At 41.0% G+C, this 19781-nt stretch overlaps 1 protein-coding gene across 5 annotated transcripts; it reads right to left on the reverse strand.

Moving 5' to 3' along the window:
* Window positions 1-440: 440 nt before the first annotated feature.
* On the reverse strand, window positions 441-19571 carry s100z (S100 calcium binding protein Z). 5 transcript variants are annotated; one of them, XM_061907901.1, is made up of 4 exons: window positions 19276-19571; window positions 17055-17172; window positions 7854-8069; window positions 441-705 (listed from the first exon to the last, which is right to left on the reverse strand). In XM_061907901.1, exons 2-4 carry the CDS (start codon window positions 17091-17093, stop codon window positions 550-552), a joined length of 411 nt encoding a protein of 136 aa, XP_061763885.1. In that variant the 5' UTR covers window positions 17094-17172; window positions 19276-19571; the 3' UTR covers window positions 441-549. The 5 variants fall into 5 exon arrangements, with proteins under 5 accessions (XP_061763885.1, XP_061763884.1, XP_061763882.1 ...); XM_061907900.1 differs by having other exon boundaries at window positions 17503-19571; XM_061907898.1 differs by having other exon boundaries at window positions 7854-8290; window positions 17503-19571.
* Between the last annotated feature and the right edge of the window lie 210 nt (window positions 19572-19781).

A 19781-nucleotide genomic window follows, 5' to 3' on the forward strand; every position in this document is an offset into this window, starting at 1 on the left:
GTTTTTATTTACCATTTACACAACGTGATAACTTCACTGCTTTTGGAGTTTGAGGATAGTAGTTAGGGGTGCCGCTAGGGATTTTGGGCCCCATGAAAATAATCTTTACAGGACCCCCAACACATCATTTCATCATCATTAGGGGCCTCTTTGGGCCCCCCTCCATCATGGGCCCTTAGAATCCGTCTCCTTTACCCCCCCTTTTTCGGCACCCCTGATAGTAGGGATGGACTTTGAGAACAAGAACATTTTTTCCATGATTTCACGCTTGCAAACTCAAACTTTCCTCCCCTCAGTGAAAGTTCCTATGGGACAAAGGAAGATGAAAAAAAATTCCATCACGTAACAATGCCTTTTTTCCACTAATTAGAAGGGAAGTCAAAGCTGGAATTACTTGGACGAGAACGACGACAAATGATTCAATGACAGAAAATGGCATCACATTTATTGAATCGACTGTGCAATACAAGACTTATCAATAATTACAACGATCAAATTGACTTACAGTTGAATGGGAAAAACAATGGGAAACATGTTTAGGGCTCAGGTCTACTTGGTTTTCTTCTGCTGTTCCTGGAAGAAGTCGTTGCAGGCCACGGTGAGGGCCGCCACCAGCACCACAAACTCGTTGAAGTCCACCTCGTTGTCCTTGTTGGAGTCCAGATCGTTCATAATCTTCTCCACCAGCAAGGGGTCCTTCTGGGACTGAAAGACAGAGCAAGGCGTGGCCTGAGAGACGTTTGACGTTATGTTTACGTTTCAGTCCGCTTGCATCAGGGCCGAGTGGTCAGCCAGTGATGCAACTGTACGGTTTAAATCCGCCCTTTAGGCACTTTTCCTGGTACCTCAACAAGGGGTTCAAAACTGTATTTTGGTTCCATTCATAACTTTGGACCATGAAAACAAACATTAAAACAAAATAGGCTTAATCAATGTGAATTTGTACGAACATTTTGGTTATTTCGCTACAGATCAGTAGTTTTTTTAATTATCACCTTTTTTTGTTATTAGTTATAAATATACATTAACTCAAAATGTTAAAGGCAGGTTTAGGATGAAGAAAAACTGGTTAGGTGAAGGGGTTGAAGCAGATATTTTATATTGAATTACGTTTCCGTTGAAAGCTTCCACTTGTTTTTGTGTATGCTCGCGGCCTCGCAGAGACAAAGATAGTGGAGGCCAGGGGGCGTCCAAACGCTAAAACTTAAGGGCCGCTGGCCGAAAGCTGACTGCATGAAAAGTAACACATACATACATACATATAAACACACACACACACATATATATATATGTATATATGTATAAAGGGACGGCGTGGCGCAGTGGGGAGAGTGGCGGTGCGCAACCCGAGCGTCCCTGGTTCAATTCCCACCTAGTACCAACCTCATCACGTCCGTTGTGTCCTGAGCAAGACACTTCACCCTTGCTCCTGATGGGTGCTGGTTGGCGCCTTGCATGGCAGCTCCCTCCATCAGTGTGTGAATGTGTGTGTGAATGTGGAAGTAGTGTCAAAGCGCTTTGAGTACCTTGAAAGTAGAAAAGCGCTATACAAGTACAACCCATTTATTTATTTATTTATATATATATATATATATATATATATATATATATATATGTATGGATATATCCATATACACATACATACATACATACATATATACATACATATAAATTTACAACCATTCATCCATCCATTTTCTACCGCTTATTCCCTACGGGGTCGCGGGGGTCGCTGGAGCCTATCTCAGCTACAATCGGTCGAAAGGCGGGATACACCCTGGACAAGTTGCCACCTCATTAAAGATACATATACACATACATATATATATATTTATACATATATATACACATATATATATACATACACATACCATCCATTTTCTACGGCTTGTCCCTTTTGGGGCCTATCAAAGCTGCATTCAAGCCGAAGGCGGTTTACACCCTGGACAAGTCGCCACCTCATCGCAGATACATATACACATACATATATAAATATATATATACCTATATACACATACATATACATACACATACATATACCGTATTTCCTTGAATTGCCGCCGGGGCGCTAATTAATTTAAAACCTCTTCTCACGCCTGCACTTACAAAAGGCATGCGGTAAAATTAAGCATGCGCTAATTATTTTAAAACCTTTTCTCACTCCGGCACTTACCAAAGGTATGCGGTAAAAATTTGAGTTTGATGTAAGCTGGACCTTAAATCCTACTGAATAGCTCTTAATCTTCTTCCCTTTATGCGATTTAAAATGACCGGTATTGAAATCAGCCTCCTCCATTTTGAAAATGATGACAGGGGAAGTGTCACTCGTGACGTCACGAGTTGGCCAGGCGGTAATACTAAGCATGCACTAATTATTTTGGGAAGCGAGTTTGATCCGGCAGTAATTCAAGGCAGGCGCATACTATATGCCCTGCGGCAATTCAAGGAAATACGGTATATATACATATATACACATACATACACAAACATATGTATATATATATATATATATATATATATATATATATATATATATATACACACACAAATATACATATATACATAGAGCCATAGATTCATATATATATATATACATATACCCATACATACATATATATACACATATATTTATATACATACATATATACATACATATATTTATATATATACATACATATACCCATGTATACACATACATAGTCATATATACATATATATATACATACACACATTCATATACATAATAATGTATATATGTATGTGAGAGAGAGAGAGAGATTATACACATATTTGTACATATTTATATATTTATATGTATTATATTAGAATAATGATCTATAATTATTGATTAATACAATATTAAGATATCTTGAAAGATATGTGAAAGTTCGAGTCCTACCTTGTTTACTTCCGTGATAACCTTTTTTAAGTTTTGTAATCAATATCAATCAAATTTAAAGCAGCTAAAATGCGCCAAACACAGCTAAGAGTGTTTTGCATTTTTCCCATCATGCATCGGGTGTCACTTTGAATTAAGTGTGGTGCTTGGATACATTTTTATCATGTCCGCAAAGTTCCGAGAGGAAGTTGACTTTGTGTCGGTTGCAGTCAGCGCCAGGTTGTTTGGATTGGGTCGTATAAGTACAATTTCATGTTAAAACGTGTGTGAGATATAAATAATATATTGTATATAATTGATATGCATACTGTATATAAAGTGTTGTGTCTGTATAAGTAAAAGGTCAAATTGCCTTCAGTTAAACATGGCGTCCAAAGGAAACATTATTACGCCGTCTTCATTAGGACTCTGCAGGAAGACAATAGCTCGCCGCCCTCTGGGACTGTGATGACATCACGGCGTTTATATTTGGAGGCGACATGTCTCCCTGATGACGACGATGCACCAGCACCTGAGGCTCTCCGTTCGTACGCCACAGAGTAAAAAATAATTATTAAAAAATATATATCTGAGGTCGTCAGAGCTTTCAGTCTCAACCTCATCAGTCTGGGAAGCGGCGTCGCTATCTCACAGCCTCGGGCTTATCTGCCATGGTATCAAGTCCTGCACTGTGTACGACATCCCATAATGCCGTGAGGTGACAGCAGCGAGGACAAAGGAGGCTTTTGTGGGATTGGAATCCCGAAGATGACTTTAAAGTGACCGCCATGACTCTTATAGTCGCCTGCAGGAGCAAAGGTCTCCGCCTCTGTCCATGGTGCTGGAGACAGAGCACCCTCAGGTGGGGCAAGTGCTGACGGCGAGACACGGCTGGCAGGTGATTCGATTTCACAGGTGCTACTTGTTAATTTAATCATCTGCTGTCTTTAACAGTAAGCGGCCGGGAGCAGAGGGGGAGAGGGGGACGGACGTGGCTGACAAAGTCACGTTCTGGGAGAAGGAAACAGTTGGTAAAACAGATGAGAATTGAAACTTTAATAAAACCTGCAAGCTTGGATCCTGTGACGTGTCTGACAGTGGGACCGCTAGGAAGCGACTTCCACAAACATGATTGTTGCTCCCACCTTCTTATCCCAGTCTTAGAACGATACCCCATACAACGGGAAGTGTTCATTCAACAATTGCGTCCGTTGAATAAAATGACTATCTAAGTACCGTATTTTACGGACTATAAGGCGCATTTAAAATCTTAAATTTTTCTCAAAAATCGACAGTGCGGTTGTTGAACAAATCGACAACTGAAATATCTCTGGTTGTGCTCGCCGACCTCAAAGCTATTTTATTTGGTACATGGTGTAATGATAAGTGTGACCAGTAGATGACAGTCACACATGTGTGACTAGGTGTAGACTGCAATTTGAAGCCAGTAAACAACGCCAAAACTTTGAATGTTCCATTCAGTCACCAGAATTTTGCAGATTAAAAAAACAAAAACAGTGGTACTGTTTTTCAAATTACAGTAATGCACTATGAAAAAAATTACCCTTGTTTTTTCTGTAAAATTAGCAGTGGTGCCGTTTTTCAATTTCAATTTTAAAAAAAATAAAAAATCGCAATTGATTTTACGATAAAAACTGGGAGCTCAGTCGCCAGAATTTAAAGTAAACACGGTAGGAAATGGATGGGAAAAATGAATGCCATAATTTCAGGACTTATGCCGATCCCAAATGCAGATCAGCAGGTACCAGAAGTTAAGAAAAGTTGCTTTTGCATAATATTCCGAAACAAATAATAATTGTAATTTTTTTTAATTAATATTATTATTATACCGGTATTCTATATCTTTTTTTTTTTTTTTATTGTATTAAATTTTAATTTTTTATTAATCAGTCCCACAAAAGAATACCATAGTACATTTTTTGTTTTTACAATAAATTTGTATTTTTGGGAATTAATATTATTACTATTATATTAAAAAAATGCATTTTATTAAATTTCTCATTTTTATTAATCAGTCCAACATAATATTACAATAATACAATTACAATTCCAAAACCAAACCCGGCCCAGCAACATTCAGAATAGCAATCAACAGAGCAATTGAGAGGACACACAAACATGACACAAAACAATCCAAAAGTAATCAAACAAAAATTAATACTATCAACAAAAGTATCAATTAAAAAAAAAAAAAATGTTATGCCGGGCTTCACGGTGGCAGAGGGGTTAGTGCGTCTGCCTCACAATACGAAGTTCCTGCAGTCCTGGGTTCAAATCCAGGCTCGGGATCTTTTTATGCCACTCTACCAACCGGCATAGCTCGGTTGGTAGAGTGGCCGTGCCAGCAACTTGAAGGTTGCAGGTTCGATTCCCGCTTGTGCCATCCTAGCTACTGCCGTTGTGTCCTTGGGCAAGACACTTTACCCACCTGCTCCCAGTGCCACCCACACTGGTTTAAATGTAACTTAGATATTGGGTGTCACTATGTAAAGCGCTTTGAGTCACTTGAGAAAAGCGCTATATAAATATAATTCACTTCACTTCACTTCTGTGTGGAGTTTGCATGTTCTCCCCGTGAATGCGTGGGTTCTCTCCGGGTACTCCGGCTTCCTCCCACTTCCAAAGACATGCACCTGGGGATAGGTTGATTGGCAACACTAAATTGGCCCTAGTGTGTGAATGTGAGTGTGAATGTTGTCTGTCTATCTGTGTTGGCCCTGCGATAGGGTGGCGACTTGTCCAGGGTGTACCCCGCCTTCCGCCCGATTGTAGCTGAGATAGGCGCCAGCGCCCCCCGCGACCCCGAAAGGGAATAAGCGGTAGAAAATGGATGGAAAAATGTTATGCCATGTCCATGCAACCGGAAGGAGCTTTTCTAACTTGTAACCTTACTTTCAAAACGTTTAATTATAAATAATAAAACAAATAATACTTTGCGAAAACCAGTTTGAATCGAGAATCGTGTTGAATCGAGAACAATTCTGAATCGACTGTATTTTTCGGACTATATGGCGCACTTAAAATCCTTTAATTTTCTCAAAAATCGACAAGAAAAATTTAAAATGTAATAAAATTAAAATAAATAAATTTATTAAAAAATATGTAATAACATTAATTAAAAAAAATACAAATGTATTGTAATTATTTTTATTAATTAATATATATATACATACATATATATATATATATATATATACATACACACATATATATATATATATTTATATATATATATATATATATTTAGATTTTTTTTAATAAATTTAAAATAGTTATTAATCAGTCCAACAAAATAATACCATAATAACATTTTTGTGTTTTACAATAAATTTGTTGGGCTGATTAATAATAATGAAAAATTTAATAAAATGAAAAATTAAAACAAATTTAAAAAATATGATAATATTAATTTAAAAAAATTACAAATGTATTGTAATTTTTCAAATTAATATTATAATATATATATTTTATTATTACATTTTTAATAACAAAACAATTACATTTTTTAATAACAAATACAATTAAAAATATATAATAAATATATTCATTCCCAAAATTACAATAAATTTGTAATTTTTTAATTAATATCATTATTCCTTTTTTTTAATTTTCATTTAATGTAATTTTTAATTTTTATTAATCAGTAAGAAAATTTTATTATGGTATTATCGTGTTGGACTGATTAATAAAAATTAAAAATGTAATAAAATGAAAAATAAAACAAAATTTAAAATATATAATAATAATATTAATTTAAAAAAATTCCAGTAAATTTGTATTTTTAGAATTAATTTTATTATTCTTAGGGACGGTGTGGCGCAGTGGAAGAGTGGCCGTGCGCAACCCGAGGGTGACTGGTTCAAATCCCACCTCGAACCAACCTCGTCACGTCCGTTGTGTCCTGAGCAAGACACTTCACCCTTGCTCCTGATGGGTGCTGGTTGGCGCCTTGCATGGCAGCTCCCTCCATCAGTGTGTGAATGTGTGTGAATGGGTAAATGTGGAAGTAGTGTCAAAGCGCTTTGAGTACCTTGAAGGTAGAAAAGCGCTATACAAGTACAACCCATTTATCATTTATTTATTTAATTTTATAATTTTTTTTTCATTTTTATTAATCAGTCCAACAAAATAATACCGTTATACAAAATTGTTTTGTTTTTTTACAATACATTTGTTGGACTGATTAATAAAAATGAAAATTTAATAAAATAAAATGAAAAATGTTTTTTTTAATTATAATAATATTAATTCAAAAAATTACAAATTTATTGTCCATCCATCCATTTTCTACCGCTTATTCCCTTTTGGGGTCGCTGGCGCCTATCTCAGTTAAAATTGGGCGGAAGGCGGGGTACACCCTGGACAAGTCGCCACCTCATCGCAGGGCCAACACAGATAGACAACATTCACACACTAGGGCCAATTTAGTGTTGCCAATCAACCTATCCCCAGGTGCATGTCTTTGGAAGTGGGAGGAAGCCGGAGTACCCGGAGGGAACCCACGCATTCACGGGGAGAACATGCAAACTCCACACAGAAAGATCCCGAGCCTGGATTTGAACTCAGGACTGCAGGACCTTCGTATTGTGAGGCAGACGCACTAACCCCTCTGCCACCGTGGAGCCCCAAATTTATTGTAATTTCTTTAATTAATATCATAATAATATTTCTTTGTTTTTGATTAATAAAAATGGAAAAATGTAATAAAATAAAAAATTTGAAAATATATAGTAAGACTATTAATTCAAAAAATTACAAATGCACCGTAATTTTTTGAATTATTATTATTATATGTATATATATTTTCTTTTTTTCATTTTTAGTTTTTATTAAACAGTACAACAAAATAATGAATTGATTAAAAATCTGGGTAAATTAGAATGGTAATTCGAATGCGATTCCATTTTGCAGGGGTATGCAGTAGATTGAGGAGAAGGTCAAAGGTAAACCTTACCGTGAGGAAGTCGGTGAGCTCGCTATGCAGCAGCTGCTTGAGCTCGCCCTTGTTCAGCTTGTACTTGTCCCCGTCGTGGCCCGAGTAGTTGTAGAAGACCGCTATAAGCGCGTCCATGGCGCCCTCCAGCTGGCTCGGCATCCTGCGGGGCCACAGCGGATCAAGCTGGCGAGAACGATGCAAAGAGTACGAGGCCGGAGGGAGGGAGGGTCCTACCTGTGAGGAGACCTGGTCAGGTGTGATGCGGCACGGCAGCTTGTTTGTGAGGAAGTGAGGGGCGGGGCCGCCCCGGCGTCTAATTAATTCCACGGCGTCCATGGTAACCGTCTTCCTTTCCAGGCTGGATGGAAAACATAACGCTCTGGTGTGACCCCGTGGCACCCGTGGGTGCTCATCAAGGCTTCCAGCCCGCACGCAGTCATGTCCCGATTTGACGCCTGTATCAAATGTGTTTCCACGCCGCCATGGTGTTACTTTTATGTCAAAGAAACTGTTTTTTTCTTAATGGCAGCAACACATTGAAAAAAAGTTGTGTTACCACTTTGTTACATGGCCTTTCTTTTTAACAACTCTCAGTAAAGGTTTGGGAATTGAGGAGACACATTTTTTAAGCTTTACAGGTGGAATTCTTTCAAATTCTTGCTTGATGTACAGCTTAAGTTGTTAAACAGTCTCCGTTGTGGTATTTTAGGCTTCATAATGCACCACACATTTTCAATGGGAGACAAATCTGGACTACAGGCAGGCCAGTCTAGTACCCGCTGTTGTAACACGTGGAATGGCATTGTCTTGCTGAAATAAGCAGGGGCGTCCATGATGATGTTGCTTGGATGGCGACATATGTTGCTTAATAACCTGTATGTACCTCTCAGCATTAATGGTGCCTTCACAGATGTGCACGTTACCCATGCCTTGGGCACTAATGCACCCCCATACCATCACCGATGCTGGCTTTTACACTTTGCTCCTAGAACAATCCTGATGGTTATTTTCATTTTTGGTCCGGAGGACACGACGTCCACAGTTTCCAAAAACAATTTGAATTGTAGACTCGTCAGACCACAGAACACTTTTACACTTTGCATTAGACCATCTTAGGTGAGCTCGGGCCCAGCGATGCCTGCGGCATATCTGGGTGTTGTTGATAAATGGCTGTGGCTTTGCATAGTAGAGTTCAAACTTGCACCTACAGATGTAGCGACCAACTGTAGTTACTGATAGTGGTTTTCTGAAGTGTTGCTGAGCACATGTGGTGATATCCTTTACACACTGATTTTGCTTTTTGATGCATTACCGCCTGAGGGATCCGAGGTCCGTAATATAATGGCTTACGTACAGTGATTTCTCCAGATTCTCTGAACATTTTGATGATATTATGGACCGTCTGTAGTGAAATCACTAAATTCCTTACAATAGCTGCTTGAGAAATGTTGTTCTTAAACAATTTGCTTACGCATTTGTTGACAAACTGGTGACCCTCGCCCCGTCCTTGTTTGTGAATGACTGAGCAATTCACGGAAGCTGCTTTTATACCCAGTCATGGCTCCCACCTGTTCCCAATTAGCCCGTTCACCTGTGGGATGTTCCAAATAAGTGTTTGATCAGCATTCCTCAACTTTTGCCACTTGTGCCAGCTTTTTTGAAACATATTGCAAGCATCTAATTCCAAATGAGCAAATATTTGCAAAAAATAGCAAAAGTTTCCAGTTGAAACATTAAATATCTTGTCTTTGCAGTCTATTCAATTGAATAAAGGTTATAAAGGGTTAAAAAATCATTGTATACGGTTTCTATTCACCATTTACACAACATGACAACTTCACTGGTTTTGGGGTTTGTATCACAAAAGGTGGTTTAAAAAAAAGAGCTGCACTTTGATAAAAAGCCACTGAGGTGTGAAAGCGCCTTAAGAGGAGGTCAATGTAGCTTTTTTCCCCCTCCGCACTTGTAGCGACTTGTTCCACCATGTCACAATCCTGCCATGTTTCTTGTCAGGGTTATTTTTAGCAGGGTTTGGTCCTTTCATCATTCTGGGCCCCGTGACGCCCGCAGGACGAGGTTTGGAACAGTCAGGTGCGCCTGCAACATTTCTCCCCCTTGCAACAACTTTCCATTTGTTACGTTGACGAGAGAAGCGCCTCTGGGAGGAGCACTGAGCATCATGGGGGGTGGATCAGTGCTTTGATACCAAATTGTATCTAATTAGTGAGACCTAGATCAGTGTTTTGATACCAAATAATATTTAATTAGTGAGACCTGGATCAGTGTTTTGATGTCAAATGAGCGAAACCTGGATAGGCGTTTTGATATCATATTAGCGAAACCAGGACAGGTGTTTTGATATCATATTAGCGAAACCTGGATCAGTGTTTTGATATCAAATTAGCGAGACTTGGATCAGTGTTTTGATATCAAATAAGCAAGACCTGGATCAGTAATTTGATATCAAATAAGCAAGACCTGGATCAGTGTTGTGATATCAAATTAGCGAGACCCGGATCAGTGTTTTGATGTCAAATGAGCGAAACCTGGATAGGTGTTTTGATATCATATTAGCGAAACCTGGATAGGTGTTTTGATATCATATTAGCGAGACCTGGATCAGTGTTTTGATATCAAATTAACGAGACTTTGATCAGTGTTTTGATATCAAATTAGCGAGACCTGGATCAGTCTTTTGATATTAAATTAGTGAGACCTGGATCAGTGTTTTGATATCAAATTAGTGACACCTGGATCAACGTTTTGATATCAAATTAGTGCAACCTGGTTTTCCTCCCACACACTCCCTAAGTGTATATTCGTTTTCCTCCCATATATATATATATATATATATATATGTACTATATGTGTATGTGTATATATATATATGTATATATATATACATATACACATATAACATATATATATATATATATATATATATATACAGTATATATATACATCCATCCATCCATCCATCATCTTCCGCTTATCCGAGGTCGGGTCACGGGGGCAACAGCCTAAGCAGGGAAACCCAGACTTCCCTCTCCCCAGCCACTTCGTCTAGCTCTTCCCGGGGGATCCCGAGGCGTTCCCAGGCCAGCCGGGAGACATAGTCTTCCCAACGTGTCCTGGGTCTTCCCCGTGGCCTCCTACCGGTTGGACGTGCCCTAAACACCTCCCTAGGGAGGCGTTCGGGTGGCATCCTGACCAGATGCCCGAACCACCTCATCTGGCTCCTCTCGATGTGAAGGAGCAGCGGCTTTACTTTGAGTTCCTCCCGGATGGCAGAGCTTCTCACCCTATCTCTAAGGGAGAGCCCCGCCACACGGCGGAGGAAACTCATTTCGGCCGCTTGTACCCGTGATCTTATCCTTTCGGTCATGACCCAAAGCTCATGACCATAGGTGAGGATGGGAACGTAGATCGACCGGTAAATTGAGAGCTTTGCCTTCCGGCTCAGCTCCTTCTTCACTACAACGGACCGGTACAACGTCCGCATTACTGAAGACGCCGCACCGATCCGCCTGTCGATCTCACGATCCACTCTTCCCTCACTCGTGAACAAGACTCCTAGGTACTTGAACTCCTCCACTTGGGGCAGGGTCTCCTCCCCAACCCGGAGATGGCACTCCACCCTTTTCCGGGCGAGAACCATGGACTCGGACTTGGAGGTGCTGATTCTCATTCCGGTCGCTTCACACTCGGCTGCGAACCGATCCAGCGAGAGCTGAAGATCCCGGTCAGATGAAGCCATCAGGACCACATCATCTGCAAAAAGCAGAGACCTGATCCTGCGGTCACCAAACCGGAACCCCTCAACGCCTTGACTGCGCCTAGAAATTCTGTCCATAAAAGTTATGAACAGAATCGGTGACAAAGGACAGCCTTGGCGGAGTCCAACCCTCACTGGAAATGTGTTCGACTTACTGCCGGCAATGCGGACCAAGCTCTGGCACTGATCGTACAGGGAACGGACCGCCACAATAAGACAGTCCGATACCCCATACTCTCTGAGCACTACCCACAGGACTTCCCGAGGGACACGGTCGAATGCCTTCTCCAAGTCCACAAAGCACATGTAGACTGATTGGGCAAACTCCCATGCACCCCCAAGAACCCCGCCGAGAGCACAGAGCCGGTCCACAGCTCCACGACCAGGACGAAAACCACACTGCTCCTCCTGAATCCGAGGCCCGACCATCCGACGTAGCCTCCTCTCCAGTACACCTGAATAAACCTTACCGGGAAGGCTGAGGAGTGTGATCCCACGATAGTTGGAACACACCCTCCGGTCCCCCTTCTTAAAGAGAGGAACCACCACCCCGGTCTGCCAATCCAGAGGTACCGCCCCCGATGTCCACGCGATGCTGCAAAGTCTTGTCAACCAAGACAGCCCCACAGCATCCAGAGCCTTAAGGAACTCCGGGCGGATCTCGTCCACCCCTGGGGCCTTGCCACCGAGGAGCTTTTTAACTACCTCAGCGACCTCAGCCCCAGAAATAGGAGAGACCACCACAGATTCCCCAGGCACTGCTTCCTCATAGGAAGACGTGTTGGTGGGATTGAGGAGGTCTTCGAAGTATTCCTTCCACCTATCCACAACATCCGCAGTCGAGGTCAGCAGAACACCATCCGCACCATACACGGTGTTGATAGTGCACTGCTTCCCCTTCCTGAGGCGGCGGACGGTGGTCCAGAATCGCTTCGAAGCCGTCCGGAAGTCGTTTTCCATGGCTTCCCCGAACTCTTCCCATGTCCGAGTTTTTGCCTCCGCGACCGCTGAAGCTGCACACCGCTTGGCCTGTCGGTACCTGTCCACTGCCTCCGGAGTCCTATGAGCCAAAAGGACCCGATAGGACTCCTTCTTCAGCTTGACGGCATCCCTCACCGCTGGTGTCCACCAAGGGGTTTTAGGATTGCCGCCACGACAGGCACCAACTACCTTGCGGCCACAGCTCCGATCTGCCGCCTCGACAATAGAGGTGCGGAACATGGTCCACTCGGACTCAATGTCCAGCACCTCCCTCGTGACATGTTCAAAGTTCTTCCGGAGGTGGGAATTGAAACTTTGTCTGACAGGAGACTCTGCCAGACGTTCCCAGCAGACCCTCACAATGCGTTTGGGCCTCCCAGGTCTGTCCGGCATCCTCCCCCACCATCGCAGCCAACTCACCACCAGGTGGTGATCGGTAGAAAGCTCCGCCCCTCTCTTCAACCGAGTGTCCATAACATGAGGCCGCAAATCCGATGACACAACTACAAAGTCGATCATGGAACTGCGGCCTAGGGTGTCCTGGTGCCAAGTGCACATATGGACACCCTTATGTTTGAACATGGTGTTTGTTATGGACAAACTGTGACGAGCACAAAAGTCCAATAACAAAACACCACTCGGGTTCAGATCCGGGCGGCCATTCTTTCCAATCACGCCTCTCCAGGTTTCACTGTCGTTGCCAACGTGAGCGTTGAAGTCTCCCAGTAGGACAAGGGAATCACCCGGGGGAGCACTTTCCAGTACTCCCTCGAGCGTTCCCAAAAAGGGTGGGTACTCTGAACTGCTGTTTGGTGCATAAGCACAAACAACAGTCAGGACCCGTCCCCCCACCCGAAGGCGGAGGGAGGCTACCCTTTCGTCCACCGGGTTGAATTCCAACGTTCAGGCTTTGAGCCGGGGGGAAACAAGAATTGCCACCCCAGCCCGTCGCCTCTCACTGCCGGCAACGCCAGAGTGGAAGAGGGTCCAATCCCTCTCGAGAGAAGTGGTTCCAGAGCCCTTGCTGTGCGTCGAAGTGAGTCCGACTATATCCAGCCGGAATTTCTCGACTTCGCGCACTAGCTCAGGATCTTTCCCCCCCAAGAGCTAGCTTCTGTAGCCGAGGATCGGACCGCCAAGTGCCCTGCCTTCGGCTGTCGCCCAGCTCACAATGCACCCGACCTCTATGGCCCCTGCTATGGGTGGTGAGCCCATTGGAGGGGGGGCCCACGTTGCCTCTTCGGGCTGTGCCCGGCCGGGCCCCATGGGAACAGGCCCGGCCACCAGGCGCTCGCCATCGTGCCCCACCTCCGGGCCTGGCTCCAGAGGGGGGCCCCGGTGACCCGCGTCCGGGCGAGGGAAATCTGGGTCCATGATGTTTCTTCTTCATAAAGGTCTTTGAGCTGCTCTTTGTCTGATCCCTCACCTAGAACCTGTTTGCCTTGGGAGACCCTACCAGGGGGCTTTATGCCCCCGGACAACATAGCTCCTAGGATCATTGGGACACGCAAACTCCTCTACCACGATAAGGTTGCAGCTCAGAGAGGAGTATATATATATACATACATATATATATAAGTGTATATATATTTATATATATATATATACATACATATATATAAATATATATACACTTATATATACACACATATATATGTACAGTATATACACATATATATATATATATATAGTTATATATATATATACAGTATATACACATATATATACATATATATATATTATATATACAGTATATATATACATATATACATATAAATACATATATACATATATACACATGTATATATATATATACTGTACCTAAATATATTTATACATATATATATATGTAAATGTATATATATATATATATATATATATATTATATACACATTTACTAACGCAGCGAATCAAGCAAAGCTCGTAGCCCCGCCCCCTCCCGCTATTTCCTTTGGCTCCTCACCAAGGTGACAAAAAAAAAAAAACAAAGGCCAGAACCGGTTTGTCGGGTTTTTGTGTTTTACGAGCAACTCTGCTGTCGCAATGGGTCATGTTTATTTTAGCGCCACGTCTGCGGCGTCACCGCGATCCGCACCGATTGACTATGTGTCATCCTGACCTTTGCCCTACAATGCATGTGTTCGCCTGTGGTTAGCGACGGTTGGCGTGTACGGGAACCTCGGCGCCTATAGCGCACGTTACAACATGCGACGAGAGTACATATGCAACTGCACATCCCTTTTTTGTAAAAGACAGAATGTTCTTTTGAAGGTCAACACATTGTGCGCGGACCCAAAATAAGGGGCGGCTTTTATGCCGGTAGCAACAAAACCGGCTGGTGTTTGACTTCGCACGTCTCCAGGTCCACTTAAGTGAACATGTGCTCGTTTAAATAGCACCTATTTGCACGCTAATTGGCTAAATAGCGTGAAAAATGACAGTCCAACCACCTTCTTTCGCTTATCCGAAGTGGGGTCGCGGGGGAAGCAGCCTAAGCAGAGAAGCCCAGACTTCCCTCTACCCGCTCTACTTCGTCCAGCTCATCCCCAGGGGATCCCGAGGCGTTACCAGGACATAGTCCCCCCCCTACGTGAGACCTGGGTCTTCCCCTTGGCCTCCTACTGTACATAAAGTATTGGTATATATACTGTATTTAATGTTGTCATTATGGTGGTACTTGATGAATACTTGGGCCAAATATGCTACTGTATTTTACTGTTGTGATTACGGTGGTACTTTATGAGTATTTAGGTCTACTACACTACTATATTTTAATGTTGTCATTATGGTGATACTTGATGAATACGTAAGTCTACTACACTACTGTATTTTAATGTTGTCATTACGGTGGTACTTGATGAATACTTAGGTCTACTACACTACTGAATTTTAATGTTGTCATTACGGTGGTACTTAATGAATACTTAGGTCTACTACAGTACTGTATTTCAATGTTGTCATTATGGTGGTACTTAATAAATAGTTAGGTCTACTATGATACTGTATTTTAATGTTGGTCATTATGGTGGTACTTGATGAATGTTTAGGTCTACCACACTACTGTATTTCAATGTTGTCATTACGGTGGTACTTGATGAATATTTAGGACTACTACACTACTGTATTTTACTGTTGTTATTACGGTGGTACTTTATGAATACTTTGGTCTACTACACTACTGTATTTTACTGTTGTCATTATGGTGGTAGTTAATGCATACTTAGGTCTACTACAATACTGTATTTTAATGTTGTCATAATTGTGGTACCTGATGAATACTTAGGTCTATTACGCTACTGTATTTTACTGTTGTCATTATGGTGGTAGTTGATGAATACTTAGGTCTACTACAATACTGTATTTTAATGTTGTCATAATTGTGGTACCTGATGAATACTTAGGTCTATTACACTACTGTATTTTAATGTTGTCATGGTGATACTTAATGAAAACTTAGGTCTACTACACAACTGTATTTTAATGTTGTCATTATGGTGGTACTTGATGAATACTTAGGTCTACTACACTACTGTATTTTAATGTTGTCATTATGGTGGTACTTGATGAATACTTAGGTCTATTACACTACTGTATTTTAATGTTGTCATTATGGTGGTACTTGATGAATACTTAGGTCTACTACACTACTGTATTTTAATGTTGTCATTATGGTGGTACTTGATGCATACTTAGGTCTACTACAAAACTGTATTTTAATGTTGTCATAATTGTGGTACCTGATGAATACTTAGGTCTATTACGCTACTGTATTTTAATGTTGTCATTACAGTGGTACATAATGAATACTTAGGTCTACTACACTACTGTATTTTAATGTTGTCATTATGGTGGTACTTGATGAATACTTAGGTCTATTACACTACTGTATTTTAATGTTGTCATTATGGTGGTACTTGATGAATACTTAGGTCTACTACACTACTGTATTTTAATGTTGTCATTATGGTGGTACTTGATGAATACTTAGGTCTACTACAAAACTATTTTAATGTTGTCATAATTGTGGTACCTGATGAATACTTAGGTCTATTATGCTACTGTATTTTAATGTTGTCATTACAGTGGTACATAATGAATACTTAGGTCTACTACACTACTGTATTTTAATGTTGTTATTATGGTGGTACTTAATGAAAACTTAAGTCTACTACACAACTGTATTTTAATGTTGTCATTATGGTGGTACTTGATGAATACTTAGGCCTACTACACTATTGTATTTTAATGTTGTCTTTATGGTGGTACTTGATGAATACTTAGGTCTACTACACTACTGTATTTCAATGTTGTCATGACGGTGGTACTTAATGAACACTTAGGTCTATTATGCTACTGTATTTTAATGTTGTCATGTTTGGTTTGGTTTGGTTTGTGCGGCTAAAGTCTGAAAAAGCAGGATTTAGAAACACGAGGTAACGTGAAACTCTGCGACAATCATTTACCTTCTCAAAGCTGCTCCGCTTGACCCGGCGGCCTTTCATTCCTGGAGGCGGGGGGAGGGTTCTTGAGGCGGCAGGGTTCTCCGTTCCTTATCTCCAAGTAGACCAGGGCTGTCCAAACCTTTCCCAAGCCGGGCCCACATGCAGAAAAATGGAAAGACGCGGGGTCAGGCTGATGTATGGAAGATGCAAATTCTAATTCTGGTTTAGTCGTCGGACACGTTTTTTGACTTGCCGCCATGGATTGCTGGTTTAGAAGTGGTTTTACACTGTGCCGCACGACGCTAAAGACCTCACCTTTAGGGGAACCTTCAAAAAGGTCCGATCAAGTGATATATCGTGCGCACACCACAACACACAAAAACAGGCACCAATAGGTATGAAAAGTCACACGGCTATGACTAGGACGGCGAAAGTTACCATCTGCGCCAGTGTTGTACTCATTACTCACCAGCGGGTAAATTTGGAGGTGTGGAAATTTCCAGTGGGAAGCACGGTGCACCAGGGGTTAGTGAATGTGCCTCACAATACCAAGGTCCCGGGTAGACCTGGGTTTCATCCTGCGCCCAGGATCTTTCTGTGTGGAGTTTGCATGTTCTCCCCGTGACTGCTTGGGTTCCCTACGGGTAGTCCGGCTTCCTCCCACCTCCAAAGACATGCACCTGGGGATAGGTTGCTTGGCAACACTAAATGGTCCCTAGTGTGTGAATGTTGTCTATCTGTGTTGGCCCTGCGATGAGGTGGCGACTTGTCCAGGGTGTGCGCCGCCTTCCGCCCGAATGCAGGCAAGATAGGCTCCAGCTCCCCCAGCGACCCCAAAAGGGACACGCGGTAGGAAATGGATGGATGGATGGATGGAAATTGCCATGTAAAATCACAAACGCTAATCAGTAGCATATGTTTGGCATATGTAATATAAATTAGCATCGAGCTAACACATTTGTTTCAACACATTTATTTTACGTTTTGTACTCCATATACTGTATTGACATATTGAATTTATGTAAAGAAGTGGTAATGTAGCAGGATTAAAAAAAAACCTAGCTCGCTTACATGCTAAAATGAAAACAAGAGACAGCTCTTTCCCCATTAAAAAAAGACATGCCCCAATACAAACACACATTTTTTTTCTTTATCCTTAAAAAACAAAGCACTAAAGCTTTTTCAAATTAAAACGGAAGAAGATAAAAAATATTACAACACTACAGTATTTTAATGTTGTCATTACGGTGGTACTTAATGAATACTTAGGTCTACTACACTACTGTATTTTAATGTTGTCATTATGGCGGTACTTGATGAATACTTAGGTCTATTACGCTACCATGTTTTAATGTTGTCATTATGGTGGTACTTGATGAATACTTATATCTACTACACTACTGTATTTTAATGTTGTCACTATGGTGGTACTTGATGAATACTTAGGTCTACTACACTACTGTATTTTAAAGTTGTCATTATGGTGGTACTTATGAATACTTAGGTCTACTACACTACTGTATTTTAATGTTTTCATTATAGTGGTACTTATGAATACTTAGGTCTACTACACTACTGTATTTTAATGTTGTCATTATAGTGGTACTTGATGAATACTTAGGTCTACTACACTACTGTATTTTATAGTTGTCATTATGGTGGTTCTTAATGAATACTTAGGTCTACTACACCACTGTATTTTAATGTTGTCATTATGGTGGTACTTATGAATACTTAGGTCTATTACGCTACCATGTTTTAATGTTGTCATTATGCTGGTACTTGAATACTTAGGTCTACTACACTACTGTATTTTAATGTTGTCATTATAGTGGTACTTAATGAATACTTAGGTCTATTACGCTACTGTATTTTAATGTTGTCATAATGGTGGTATTTAATGAATACTTAGGTCTACTACGCCACTGTATTTCAATGTTGTCATTACGGTGGTACTTAATGAATTTTAGGTCTACTACACTAATACTGTATATTAATGTTGTCATTATAGTGGTACTTGATGAATACTTAGGTCTACTACACTACTGTGTTTTAAATGTTGTCTTAATGGTGGTACTTAATGAATACAAACATACAGTATATGTCTCTTAAGTAGCCAAAACAACATACTTACTTAACATATATCTTCTGTATTAGATTTTTGAAATAAAAACAAGTTACATGTATGTGTGAGTACTTTTTGAGCAGATTTAAAATACACTTAAAGACAAAGAAAAAAAACCTGTTGTTGGTTCGGCTGCATTTCTTGGTCGTCGAAGCCAAGTGCTATCTTCATATTTTGTCCGCTTCTACATATTTCACAGCCTTCCTTAGCACTTCTCCAACACATTTTGTACTTTTATGGAATTTACAAAGCGTTCGCTGTCTGTGTTTCGCCGCTACCCTTTCAGCTAGCTCGCTGCTAAGCTAACGGAGCTAAGCTAACCCACCCACCAGCAGAGTGACGTCATAACTTTGGATGCCACGCTTGCTATGAAGGTTCATGTGTGTCTTAATTACAATTTTTTTTTTAAATTAATGTAACCGAATTTTTTTTACATCAAAGTTTGCTGACTATTTCATCTAAAAAAAAAATAAATAAATAAAAAGGCAGCGAAATGTGTAGGTTTAAAAATGTCCATCCATCCATCCATCCATCCATCCATCCATCCATCCATCCAGTGAAGTGAATTACATTTATACAGCGCTTTTTCTCTAGTGACTCAAAGCGCTTTACATAGCAGTGTG

This window comes from Nerophis ophidion, linkage group LG08 (genome assembly GCF_033978795.1).
Source record: "Nerophis ophidion isolate RoL-2023_Sa linkage group LG08, RoL_Noph_v1.0, whole genome shotgun sequence".
Lineage (NCBI taxonomy): Eukaryota > Metazoa > Chordata > Actinopteri > Syngnathiformes > Syngnathidae > Nerophis > Nerophis ophidion.

Bases quoted from the DNA above. Each gene is read 5' to 3' on its own strand.
- s100z (XM_061907898.1), bottom strand. From the start codon at position 8,171: ATGGACGCCGTGGAATTAATTAGACGCCGGGGCGGCCCCGCCCCTCAC. The intron at 706-7,853 runs GTAAGGTTTACC...TCTGTCTTTCAG, and splicing joins AGCTCACCGACTTCCTCACG to TCCCAGAAGGACCCCTTGCT.